At 37.0% G+C, this 14,188-nt stretch overlaps 1 protein-coding gene across 1 annotated transcript; it reads left to right on the top strand.

Annotated features, from left to right (window-relative positions):
- The first annotated feature begins 12,223 nt into the window (after positions 1-12,223).
- GT72B1 (UDP-Glycosyltransferase superfamily protein) lies at positions 12,224-14,044 on the top strand. Its single transcript, XM_010268158.3, has one exon. It carries the CDS (start codon positions 12,461-12,463, stop codon positions 13,871-13,873), a length of 1,413 nt encoding a protein of 470 aa, XP_010266460.1. The 5' UTR covers positions 12,224-12,460; the 3' UTR covers positions 13,874-14,044.
- The last annotated feature ends 144 nt before the right edge of the window (positions 14,045-14,188 follow it).

The following is a 14,188-nucleotide window of genomic DNA, read 5'->3' as shown; positions in this document are numbered from 1 at the left end:
GCAAATCTCAATTCCAGAAAAGGAGGAGGAACCAACCACATCCTCTCATCCACCAAAGATTAGTTTTAGAAGCTAAACAAGGTGCCTAGAGGACCTATTGACATAACATAGTCCATAGAAAGATAAAAGAGACACCGCATCATCCATCAAAAAATCACAAGACCAAGCAAAAGACGAAAAAACTCCATTTAAGGCTGAGACGACCAAGGAATAATTTCTCATTTATGCTTACAATTTGATTCCAACATAGGCCAACAAAATGATGCTTTTAGAAGAAAAAAAAAAGCATATATTCTCTTTTTTGATTGATAAGAATATATTCTCTTAGGTTTGTGGAATGTCATGAAATAGGATGGTGAAGCGGTTGGAATACATATCTCAATTTTTGAAATATGGAATCTCACCATTTTGGTGGGAAATAAGTGGGAATTATGGTGAAACTTGTTTCAAATTTAATTGGAAAAAGTACACACCTTTGTAGTATTTTTAAGAGTTAATATAAGATTCATGACTGATTAAAAAATTATTAATCAATTAAAAATAACTGAATAATTAATAATAAAACATTAAAATTATTAATTAAGTTATAACCATTAATAAAATAAAATATTAATTAATGATAATAAGGAATAATATAAAAATGATAAATGTATTAATAATTAACAACAAAATGGTTATTGGTTAATTAACTAATTAATTAATGAATAGTTAAATAATTTTTATTATAAATTTAATTAATAGTTAAAGAAAAAGATAAACAAGTGCTAATTAATTAAAAATAATTAATAATACTAAATAAAATTAGTAATTATTTCATAATAAATATTAATAAACTAACAATTGCACATCTCCATAAACCTTTCCCCCTCTTATTTTTAGAGAATTCAATTAATATTGAAAGAAGAGGAAGAATAGAGGAGCTAGTGACTGGTCTTACTTCATTGAAGATGGCAGTCGGCAGTGGCTAACTTGGATGGACGAAGGTCTATGAAATGTTAAGGACTTGCTCGATTAGGGCTTTGGATTGAAGTGGAATTTTTTTTGTCTAATAAATATAGGAAGCGAAATGGAAATCGCATTCAGGGGGCTGGAATTATCATCCCCCATATAGGGCAATCTTATTCCACCTAGAATGGGAATGAGAATCCTATTCCTCCATATATCAGCAGGCGTTGTCTATTCCTGCAAACCTAACGGACCTTTATACTTTATATGTTATACCTCTATTTCAAATCTTTACTGAAAAATGTAAAATATACAAACAATGAGGATTTGGAAATAATGGGATTGGTTTACACCTTAATCGACCATACCTTAGCAAAATTTGGGTGTAATATCCACAGCTTTCAAAACCGGACCGGACCGGACAGTCGGACCAGAAAACTAGGAACTGATCACCTGATCAGTTTCGTTTTTCTCCAAAACCGTTTTTTCCCTCAAAACTGTTGATTTTGGTCAACAAACCACTGAACCGACTGATTAATCGTTCGAACGATTTTGAGCATTTTCCATTTTTTTTAATTTTTAATTTTTATTTTTATTATTTTTTTGTCAAAATGGGCTAGCCGTTCAGGTTGAACGGTTGGACCGTTCGAACTGGTAACTGGACCCCTGACCAGTTCGTTTTAAAAATCATGGTAATATCTCTAGAATATTGACTTGGTCTACACCTCCTTATTTTCTCAGGCCTGTATTTATGAAGGATTTGATGCAATGAATTAACCTACTAGCTTTTCCTTCCAAAAAAAAAGAATGGGATAAGTTAAAAAATACTGAATTAATGTATGTATTCTTAAAACATGAAAGAATGCTTTACCAAAAAAAATGAAAAATTATCCTATCGTTACATCTCACCAAATTTTCTTTTCCATTGTATTTTCTTTCCAGAAATTGAAATTTTCATGTACATTTTTTTATGTGGCATTTATGTCTTTTGATTCTTTTAGCAAAAACTCCCAATCAGTACCCTGTACTTTGGACCTAGTGCCACTTTGGTTTCCAAATTTTAAAATGCGGCAATTCAGTACCTAAACTTTCAAAACGTGTCAATTTAGTACCTACCATTAACCAGCTGTTAACTAGCCATTAAGTGGCATTTGAAAAAAACACAAATGCCCATCAAGTGTCATCTAATTTTCTTTATCAACCATCCAAACGTTGACAATAAATTAACAATCCCAAATTCTTGCTTCTTCTATTCAAGAAAATTGGGGGCATGTCTTAATAGACATTATGAACCCCAACTTTCTTGAATAAAAGAGGCAATGATTTAGGATCGTTAATTTTTTGTCAATGTTTGAGTCATTGATAAAGAAAATTAAAAAGGCATTTGTTTTTTTCAAAGGAATTTAATGAATGATTAACAATAGGTACTAAATTGACATGTTTTAAAAATTTGTATACTGAATTATCGCATTTTAATATTCAAGGCCAAAGTGGCACTTAACCCGAAGTACAGCTACTAATCGAAAATTTTCCCTTTTTTCTTTATTCGGACAGAAAATATGGTTGATTTCAGTTCACAGTCTAAACGTCTGGACTGGACTTCCTGGGTTTTCTCTTTAGTATTTAGAAAATAGATGATGGATTGGTGGTATTGGCAATAAAGCTTAAATTTCAGGAAATAAGCATCTTCTATATTTGCTAGAGGTGGGTAACCCCTTGTGGGCTTGGTAGTGCAATTCCATTGTTCTAATATAAATAAATGGATCCTTTAAATGCTTAGATCTTTACTACTTGGTGCATGTGCAAGTCATTGGATTCTTTTTCAAGGGAACAATTTTAGATCCTTTAAATCACATGCCCAGCTTTCCCAAAGCTTTGGTCCTTGGTAACTGCATAAGATTGTCGGTTCTCAGGTATGTTGAATTGTGAAGGTTATGTATGTGGGATTTGGGGGAGTTAACTTCGGCGCCCCACAGCACATTGCAAACATCTGAAGATGTCCCCATGCATGCTGCGATATGCACGTGGCCTAGGGAGTTCAGATCTTCTACCAATAAAACATTTTTCTATTAATTTCATTTAACACCGCACATCTTACCATAAGACTGAGATCTACCATAAAAGTGAGACTCACCATGTACGAGATACACGGTGTGAGATCATATTAGTAAAGAATTGGAACATATTTTGTTGACAGGGGATCCGGACTTGCATGTGGGGCGTTGATGTGATCTCGATTTGGGGTAAAGCCAGGCCAATTATGTCCTCTAATATAATTATTTTGGATTTTGTTGAATATTAATAGAATTTAAGGTAGCCGCCCCTTGCTTAAATTGACAACAGATTAGATAGAATTAATTGACAATAGACTACTCATTGTTTGGGTTCTATCACATGGATTTTACGCACCACCTAAAAAAGTTGGTCTGGAAAATCAAATCTCACATTATGCATTGACAACATCTCCCATGAATAAAAACATACAAGTGCATGGTATGTTTGAGGAGTAGATCTGGACTCTCATGGGACGCGATCCTCTATATTTTCTTCTCGGTTCATCTCAATGCCCTCCCATTCAAGAGGGGACACCTGTCCATATACCAACCTCACTCCCAGATCTGTATCTGCTCCTCACACTAATTTTATAGTATATTCCAATCACACATTGGAATGGGAGGGCATTGAGATCTGTATCTGCTGAAACTATTGCATCTGGGCCTGCATGGCCCGCATGGACTGCACCAAGTTGTCAAGTTGGCTCTAGCTTGTCATCGGAGGGACAACAGTTTGTTCAGCAAAGGTTGTCTCAACGGAGGGGGGAAGGGGAACACTCACAGGCGCCACTGCTCGTGGCACGTTCAGGCTAGGGACTCCGTCCAATGAAAGGGGAATGGTGAACTGCCCAATGCAGACCACGGGGGCCTAGAGCTATCCCCGGCGATGTCCATCTCCATGCTACGTCCGGCATTGCTTGAAGAAGCCATGGGTGCTAAATTTTCAGAAAAGAAGGAACTGTGAAAGTTTAGAGGGAGGCTTTTAGAAGCGTTTCCCACATACAACGCCAAATGATGGAGCGCAATCCGGTCACTCCTACCTGGCACTTGCGTGGCTCCTGAAAGGTACCTGAGATGGAGAAGATGAAGAGTCCTCGGGGGCTTACCCGGCGGGAACACTCCGACGCTTAAGTTAGAGTTCTGTGAAAGATGCAAAGAGAGGAAGAAAGCTAAGAGTGCAGATAGCGCGAGTATATGGAAGTTACCTCTGTCCTTTGGGATTGGGCTACTTATAACAGAACTCTGTCGAATCAGGCCCACCTGCCTCTGACAGGGCAGGTATAACCGCCACTGTCGTCCTGCCGTAGCCGTTACAACCAGGGCTAAGGTGGCACATGTGGGGCCGTCCTTGCAGGGTACGTACCTGTCAGGTGTAAGACACCTTCTAAAGGTGGCGAGCACGACACTGTCTGACGAGAGAAGTGGGTGCAGTCTCCAAGTTTGTTGGGTATGGTGGTCAGACAGGAGGCCTTCCTGTGATGTGCCGAACTGCTCTTCTGCGAGCTACCCTATACCGAGCTACCCTGCAAGTGGCGAGCTGCCTGTGGCAAACTACACCGAGCTGTCTGGCCCGAGGTGTCTCTACCTCGGGGGTATCTAGAGGCGGATCATGGTGTTCCTATTTCAGAGTGGCCTAAAATCCACTAGGAGGAGCTCAGGCATTAAAAAAGGTCAGGGGGACCCGAGCTCGGAGGTAGCTCGGAGTGCCTCAGCCTTGGGAAGGAGGTGCAAGCCAGGCGGCTCTCGACGAATAGCCTAACTCGCTGAGTTGCCAGACTCAGCTCGGTGAGCCCTTCCCACCGAGTTACGATTGCGCTTGCTGTGCTGTCACACTGAGTCATCGCTTGAACAAAATCACACCCACATGTATCCGTGCTACGAGGTCGGGCCAAATCACCCTCCATCAGAAACTACTCATATTAACTGTAGCAAATATGCTTAGTTGTCATTTACTCCTCTTTAGGCTGATCAAAAGAGAAAGTGTAACTAGTTAACGTTTTTAGCCTATTCAATTCCAGTTAAATACAGTGTATGTTTATGCCTAGGTGTATGTGTATATATAACTATTTAAGTCCGAACCCATCTAATTTAAACAATCATGACTGTCAAGATCTCCCCAATCTCATTTAGATAGTGAACCAACTGCTAGAAGCCACTTCCTTGATGGCCAAAGGGGAGGGAGACTCAAGACCATTTGGTGATAAAGCAGCAAAAAGAAGAGACATAATTTCATTTTTGATGGAATTAGCGCCACCTGCTACAGGGCTATTAATTAAAGGGATAAGTGGGCTGCATCCTAGGAGTGGAATGAACTATAAAAACCCTTTAATTAAAATCTTAAATGGTACTATCATCAGCAGGCTCGGGATTTAGAACATTTACCAAACTGTAAATTTCTTGTTTAATCTATTTCAAATCTAAGTAGTAGATCAGGATTTTAAGCCATGGGGGAAGGGGGGGATACATTCCATAAAGTTTAACTAGTTTGGCTAACAGACTGAAACATCTTACTAGAAACACTATCCTTTTTCCTAAGAATAAAATAAAATTTGGTGTTTGTTTTTCTATGTTGAACTCAGAATATGGTCCCTCTAAAACACACACACATATATATATATATCTCTATTGTAGAATTTAAAACTCTAATGCACTTCAGATGATCAAAACAACTCCACATAGCAAACATTCACAATGCAGCAAAATAACACCTTTGCGGCCATTCACCCAAACCCTCTACCCTCTACCCTCTACCCAATAAAAAGAGTTTTAACTCATTTACATACACCCAATACTCTATTCAGTGGAAAACAACAAATTAGATCCACCAAATAAACAAAATATCAGAACCAATAGTTCTATCAATACACAAGTTCAATGATCCAACATAATAGACCTAACCATGAAATCTAGATCCACTGGGTAACCTTCCAAGGTGATAAATTGCGGGCAGGTTACATTGCACCCCATTTATAAAGAAAATATAAGTTGATGTTTTTAAACTTCATGGTAATATTGGGAAAAGATACCATTGATGATGTTATGTGACTCTTGTTATTACATAATTATATCGTTTATTTTACTAGTATTTGACTTTCAAAGGAACTTTAACAATTGAATTCAAGCATAACCACCTCTTGATATTTTGAGAGTTAATGGCAATATATATAATCACCTCTTTATGTGTTTGCTATGTTTCTTATGTTACAGGAAGACTTGGCATTAAAGAATGTAGTAGAAATCTATGACAAACCTACAACAAACTCGTGGACTATACGTTGATTTCTTGAATTCAACTTTTCTCATTTAGGATTAGGCTTTATCCCATCTTCTTGGCAGGTTTTGGGATATATTTTTGAAGCAATTAAGCGTCAAACTTCTAAGTTGATAGTAACCATAGCCAACCCTATTCTTTGCTTTGCATGGTTAATGCATATAAAAATTATATCTATTGTCCCATCAAATTCTTATCACTTAGAGAGCTTTGAATTTGGTGTTCGATTTTGATAAGATTGCCTTGTTAAACTCCTAATTAAGAGGCTTCCTAATTTTCCTGATTTTCTAATTACATATAAATTCAGTTGGACATGTGCATATAACAAGGGGCTCAGGCTAATTAAAACCTTAACCCTAAACCAAAGCTCAGCTCAAGTTCAACTGAAATTTCACCTTGCTTGAAGCCCAACTAGAGTTCAGCTAAGCGTTCACCCCAACATGCTTGAAGCCTAACTAGAACTCAGCTAAGCTTCCACCCCAACATGCTTGAAACCCAACTAGAGCTCGACTCAAGTTTTTACCTTGCTTGAAGCCCAACATGCTAGATCCAACCTACGAAAAATCTTAACAAGGTCATGTCAGGTTGTGTTAAAATTTAGTTCAACTCTAATGATTTTTCTACAAAACAAACATAGGAAAAGTAATTTTCCCATTATTTCCCTTGCACAACCAAACGATGGAAAATAAAAATTTCACACTTTTTTATTCATGTTCTCATCCCATCACATCAAAATCTTCCCACAAATCAAATGGAGCATTAGGCTGTTAATAGAGTCGAAATCAATGGAAATATGTTATCCATCAATTCTCTTTGTGATGTAATCAAGTACTATCCTATGAATTCAAGGATTATAGAGGTTCCAATAACAATGAGTATGCTAAAGAAGAGAACCCTTGGAGATGTATCCTCGCTCTCTTGTTCATTGCATGTGAGAGGTGGGGTAACTTTTCAAATAAAGTTAAAGAAAGGCAAAGGGAGCATAGTGTGTCAATATTGGGCTTAAGAAAAATTCAGCTACACTAAATGTCATATGAAAATGGCCCTAACTTGAATTACTAGCACAGGAGTCTTTGTCCGATGAGTCTTAGCGCCTATTTGGTATCACTTATTTTAGGTACTTAAAGTAAGTAGTGGGACCACGCAATGAGTGGCAAATAAGCACTTATTTGCATTTGGTTAAACAGGAGCAAATAAGTGCTTGTTTTCAAAATAAGTACTTGAAAAAAGGCAACTTAGGGGCCACTTATTTTAAGCACTCTTTCAATAAGCACTTGGGGCAAAACAGTTCCATTGTTTTTTTCAAAATCCCATCAAATGTCTTCTCCATGTGAGTTCCAACACGAACCAGCAATGGTGACACACAACTCTATGGAGAGAAGTCGTTCTCAGTACATGAATCTCCACCCTTTTTCTCCATTTTGGGCAATTATTCATGATTATAATTGTCATTTTCACAAATATAAGTACTTAAAATAAGTTTAAGGTTGCATTTGAATGTGGTTTAAAAGTACACTTACACCGATGGAGTTGTACACTGATCGGTTTAAAATTATGTTCCGTTGTAAATGGAAAGTGGGATTATCAATGTAAATGTTTACATCGTTTTTATTGAAGTTGTAGTTTACATCATTTTTTGGTGTTAAATAAGACTTCATCCAAATGGCTACAAAACCGGACTGGAGTGTTTAATTACACAGGTCCGATATTTACACCGCAAATAAACACAACTTAAGTGATTTGAGAAAGGACCTACCGAACACTAATAAGTACTTATTTAAATAAGTACTTAAAGATAAATATATATTATTATAAAAAGTACAAATGAGGGTGTGGAACTTTCATTGACTAAAATGTACATATTTGTGCATTTAGTCAATCTCTAATTATGAGGGTTGAAAATGTAATTTCAATTAATACTTTTCACCTCGTTTAATCCCTTCTCATTATGTCTTATATTTAAGGTATTAACTCACATTCTCTCTTATTAAATCTTATATTTAAGTAAATGCTACTAATTAGATCTATCTCCAATACTTTTAACAATATAAACACACACACACACACATTTTAACCCCCCTAAAGTTTCTAGTTGTTGATGAAACCTCTCTTGAAGTTTAGTAATTACAATTACATCCCTTGAACTTTCTGATATAGTTGCATGTGTAGATCCCCTTGTAGCTTTGTTAGAATCTTCTAATAAGAAGCATAAAAAAGACAAAATGCCCATGTAGTTACTTTTGACCGAAATCTTTATTTTCCAAATTTTCTCTATATATGAATCGCTTGCCCAAATCCTTCCAATCTCTTTTTCTGAAATTGATTTAAAATTTGCCCTTCTTATCTAGGACTGTCAATAATACTCGAAAATCCGATTTCGAAATCAAGATTCGGCATAATTGAATCGAATTCGAATATCTAATTAGTCAAATTCAGATATCTTATTCATATCGATTAGCTAATTGGATTTGAATTCGGATATGACATGATTCAATTCGATAAATATCCAAACCCGAACAACTATTTAATTCTTATATATAATATATAAAATATTTAAATATTTTATATAATTTATCTATATAATAATTAAATTGCATAAATAATTTATGTGTTTATATACTTTATATAAATAAAATATTTATTTTATATATTAATTTACTACCTAAAATAATTAATTGGTCAAATTCGAAACGAATCAAATATTCAAATATTTAATCGAATTCGAATTCGAATATTAATTTTTCAATATCCGTTGGATATCAAATTGAATTCGGATATCAAATTTTCTAATCGAATTCAAATTCGAATATTGCCTTATTTGATTTGAATTCAATATGTTTACACCCCTATTCATATCAACCATTCAAAGGAAAAATTGCAACTTTAAATTCTCTATTTTTTGTTGTTTATAAAATTTGTATTGCTTTTCTATAGAAACCAACCTTAATAATAACTGCAAGGGTATTTTGGACCTTTTTGTGCCTCTTTTGGAAGATTCTAAAAAAAGGGGTCTACTTGCAATTGTATCAAAGAGTTCAAGGGAGGTGATTACAATTATCAAACTTCAAGGGAGGTTTCATCAATTTACCCTCAAAACTTACTCAAAAACAAAACCACTCTTTATCTAAGTAATTGGTTCCGTTTATGTTTATTGAATAAACGTTGGTACTTTATTTGTTGGTAAAACCGAAAAATGCAGTAATTGCAACTGTTCATGAGAACTAGGCGCCACTAGGTGCCACTTCAGTGAAATAATGAATAAACGCCTGGCCGCTTGTGGAAGCTTTAAAAAATAACTTCTACAAAAGGTTGGCATGCACATAAACCAAAGTTCACTTTTTACATTTTCGATGTATGCAAAGACTCTGGATCTCCTGCCCACGCCTACCCACAATACACCACCCCCCGTGAATTGGGAACATCTCCCCCTGCATAATACTATGCTGAGGATGAGATGTTCTCCATGTGTGGCTGCGATAAACGTGGGCAGGGTTCTCATGGGTAGGAGATCCGGGCTCGTATGCAGAAGTGCAAGAGAGAGAAAATGTTGAGATGGTGCCTATGTGACACCATCAATAAACCTTTACTAAATAATCGTAAACGGAACCAAACACCCTGTAAGCTATTCAACCATTAGAATCAAATTGGTCAAACTATGAAATCATAGTTAATAAAAATTTTAAATAAAATACATATAGAAAATTACAAACATATAGGAAAATTAGACACATTTATGATATTTTTATTTAATCAAATTAAAAAAATAAGTGTGATAAACAAGAATTATTTTATTGATGATGAAAATGAAATACATAATCTAAAACTAACCAAAAATGAAATTATTTTCCTATTTGGCAAAGATCAATAGTTCAAATTTTGGGTCAAATGTGTCAACCTTTAATGTCATAATTAAATAATAAAAATTAATAAAACATAAAAACACAAAAATGAAAAAAATAAATAAATTTTACAAAAAGCATTTAGGCACATGTGTAGTATCAATATTTATCATATTAAACAAAAAAAAAGTGTACATAATATAATTATTTTTATGCATATAGAAATAAAATAGTTATAGATAAAATTAAATACATCTATAAATCTATATTTGCACTACTATTAAAAATATGAAAAAAATTATGGAACATTCTTTTGACTAAAATGCCCATCATTTGAATTTAATCCCTATTTAATTGTGAGGTTTAAAATATAATTTGAATTACTACTTTTCACATCATTCAATTCCATATCTTTATATCTTACATTTTTTTGATAAATGAACAAAAAAGATACAATAAAAACTAAAAAGATCAAACATCATGAAAAGAAGATTTTAGGCTTGTAAATGATACCCAAAACTTTGCAGCACAATATGAGATGTTTACATAATTGGATTCAGATTTTGCAATTTGCATCCGATTAATAACAAAAAATATAAAATATAAAAAAAATACATAAATTTTATAAAAAAATTGGATATATTATTATGATCATTATCATCATCTAGTATTTATGAAATAAGTATTTATTTTTCTACCCGTTTATTTGCAAAATATAGCCTTGGTACATCTTGAAAAGAGATAAGAGGTTTCGTATCTTTGAGACACGTTGAGGGAGATTTAAGTCTTTTAAACTTGTTGTTTATAGCAAAAAAAAAAAAAAAAAGGTCTTTTGCCCTTGTATTTAATAGGGAGAGAAATGACAATATTTGTTTTAGAATTTTTTTTCTTTTTAATTTGTATGGGATTCACTTACTAATAGGATGTGGATTGCTATTTTTAACTTGTATTTAATAGGGAGATAGTAAATGGAAAAATTGGAAATATTTCACAATTATTGCTATTAATGATGGTAATTAATGGGCTCAATTTGAAAATTGAAAAGACCATAATAAATAGGGCATAAAAAAGTGGCTAAAAGCATAACGAGTAAGAAATGGGATTTAATGAAATGAATCGGTCCAATTAATGAAGACTTATTACACTTGAATTTAAAACAATGCATATGTATCCACCGACTGCTATTATCACAGTACAAATAAAAGACATTGTAACCGGTGAAATTGTGTCAATATCAAATCATTCCACTTCCACCGGTTTTAGATTATATGATATACTCTCTGTAAGAAAAGTATCGTATCAATGGTGATGGTTAATATAAATGTTAGTTGTTAGGAATCGTGTCCCATGCAGATGTTCTTGACAGGAAAGGGAAAGAAGGAAGATTCCAGTCCGACGGTTTTGGTTGAGCTAGATCCTCTGTGGTGCATATACTGCGTAAAACTACTCCAGAGAGATCCTAGTCCGCCGGCTCTGGTTGTGAAACCTCACTGAACGATCCCTGAATTCTTTTAGATCATGCTGACGGCATCATATGGCAATAAATGGGGGTTTATGTTTTTTCCATAAAAAGAGTTAAAGAAACCAACAACCAATCAACAATCATGGAAGGAGGTGGTGATATGATTACACAGGGCTTACGTTAGAATTGACATCATCGTTACTCTCCGCGCAGCGCCACACCAGTGGGTCCGGCGACTCCTGATTTTTCTGTTTTTTTTTGTGACTCCGGTCCAGTCTGGTGAGGTTCAGAGTTCAGGTGAGCTTTCAGCCTTCAGAGTTCAGCCATCGTCATACGTCACGCACCCCTAATCTAATATTATAATATTATCAAGAAAAGAAAAAGTCCTTGATTCCAATTGTGCGGTTTCAATCTGCTCCCCACTTTAGGCACGACGTTCCCTTTGAATCATTGATTCACAATCACGGAGACCTATCAAACTTAGCATTCTAGAAGCCTACCCATTTTTAAAGTAGGCCCACCCAGGCCCAGAACTAAACTATGACCACAACCCCAGTGAAGTGTGAACCAACCAACATCTACATAATTTAATTATTAATTTAAAAAATAAACCAATAAATAAAATAGAGAGTAGAGAGAACCTCTACGCTCTAGTGGCTCTACCTATGACCTATCTATCAATCTGGCTGTCTCCCCATCTGTCGTCTATCTGTGCATCTATCCTATAAAAGCACTTTTTATTTGTTTGAGCCCATATCTTTTGTCCTAACACGGTAGCCAACTAGCCACCCTTCAGTTTCAGGCTTTCCTCCGCCTCCTCCGCCTGCCTCATCTAATATAAAACACCCGCACAAGCCAATCGCAGAGGAGGAAGCATCTATCCCCACCCATGGAGCAACCGCAACGAACTCCCCACATAGTCATCGTTCCGACACCGGGGATGGGCCACCTCATTCCGCTGATCGAGTTCGCCAAGCGACTCGTCCACCACCACCACTTTACAGTCACATTCATCGTTCCCACCGATGGTCCCCCTTCCAAAGCCCAAACCTCCGTTCTCGACTCCCTCCCCAAAACCATCTCCTCCCTCTTCCTCCCTCCCGTTAACTTCGATGACCTCCCCGACGATGCTAAGATCGAAACCCGTATCTCCCTCACCGTAGTTCGTTCCCTCCCTTCTCTCCGCGACGCCTTGAAGACCTTGGTATCCACCACTCGTCCCGTCGCCTTGGTCGCTGATCTCTTCGGCACCGACGCCTTCGACGTTGCCAAGGAATTCAAGCTTCCGCCTTACATCTTCTTCCCTTCCACGGCCACGACTTTGAATTTGTTCTTCCACCTACCCGAGCTGGACCAGAGATACTCCTGTGAGTACAGAGACCTGCAAGAACCGGTGGAATTGCCGGGGTGCCTACCCATTCCCGGGAGAGAACTCTTGGACCCGGTTCAAGACAAGAAGAATGAGGCCTACAAATGGCTTCTGCACCACACAAAGCGATATTTGCTGGCTGAGGGTGTTATGGTGAATAGCTTCATGGATTTGGAACCGGGACCTCTGAAGGCTCTCAGGCAGGATATTCCGGGCAGACCTCCGGTGTACCCGGTTGGGCCGCTGATACGGACAAGTTCTTCCGATGCTGGAGCGGCGGAGAGGCCCCACTGCTTGAAGTGGTTGGACGATCAGCCCAGTGGATCGGTCCTATTTGTGAGCTTCGGGAGTGGTGGAACGCTTTCACATGAGCAGCTAACGGAACTGGCATTGGGATTGGAGATGAGCGAGCAAAGATTTTTGTGGGTTGTAAGGAGCCCAAGTCAAAAAGCAGCCAACGCTACTTACTTCAGCGTTCACGGCCTAAGCGACCCTTTTGATTTCCTACCGAAAGGATTCTTGGAGAGGACCAAGGGGTTGGGGCTGGTGGTATCCTCCTGGGCTCCTCAAACAGAAATCCTCAGTCATGGCTCCACCGGTGGCTTCCTCACTCACTGTGGCTGGAACTCCACCCTGGAGAGCGTCGTATATGGCGTGCCTTTGATCGCATGGCCGCTTTACGCCGAGCAAAAGATGAACGCATTTATGCTTTCCGAGGATCTGAAGGTGTCACTAAGGGCCAAAGTGAACGAAGATGGGTTGGTGGGTCGAGCAGAGATTGCCACCGTTGTGAAGGGACTCATGGAAGGGGAAGAAGGGAAGAGAATTCGGTCTAGGATGAAAGATCTCAAGGACGCAGCTGCCAGAGTGCTGAGCGAAGATGGGTCTTCTACAAAGGCACTCTTTGAGGTGGTAAACAGATGGATTAACTAAAACGATTTTATAAAAAAAAATTAAAAAAAAAATGAAAATGTAGACGATTGTATGTAAGACATATAGTTTGCTTTCGTTTTCTGGCCATAATCCATTAATCCTTCCTTCTGTACCTAGCAGACTCTATATAGATATCTGCAATCCATCTTCTTAGCGTTTCGATTTCTTTCATTTTTGTCACAGAGTAATTGGTCTTTGTTACCTCTACAATTAGATTAGGGCTAATTGTAAGCAATCTTCAGTCGAATTTGGACCGGTTCAGATTCAGAACCCACAAAAAGATCAGTTTAAATGGGATCTTAGGTAGAGAGAGTT

Source organism: Nelumbo nucifera, chromosome 3, assembly GCF_055504915.1.
Source record: "Nelumbo nucifera cultivar China Antique chromosome 3, China Antique-T2T, whole genome shotgun sequence".
NCBI lineage: Eukaryota > Viridiplantae > Streptophyta > Magnoliopsida > Proteales > Nelumbonaceae > Nelumbo > Nelumbo nucifera.
The sequence above is the reverse complement of the archived record's forward strand: the minus strand, read 5'-3'. Positions and strand labels throughout refer to the sequence as shown.

Excerpts from the sequence above, each read along its gene's own strand:
- GT72B1 (XM_010268158.3), top strand. The coding sequence starts at position 12,461 with ATGGAGCAACCGCAACGAACTCCCCACATAGTCATCGTTCCGACACCG.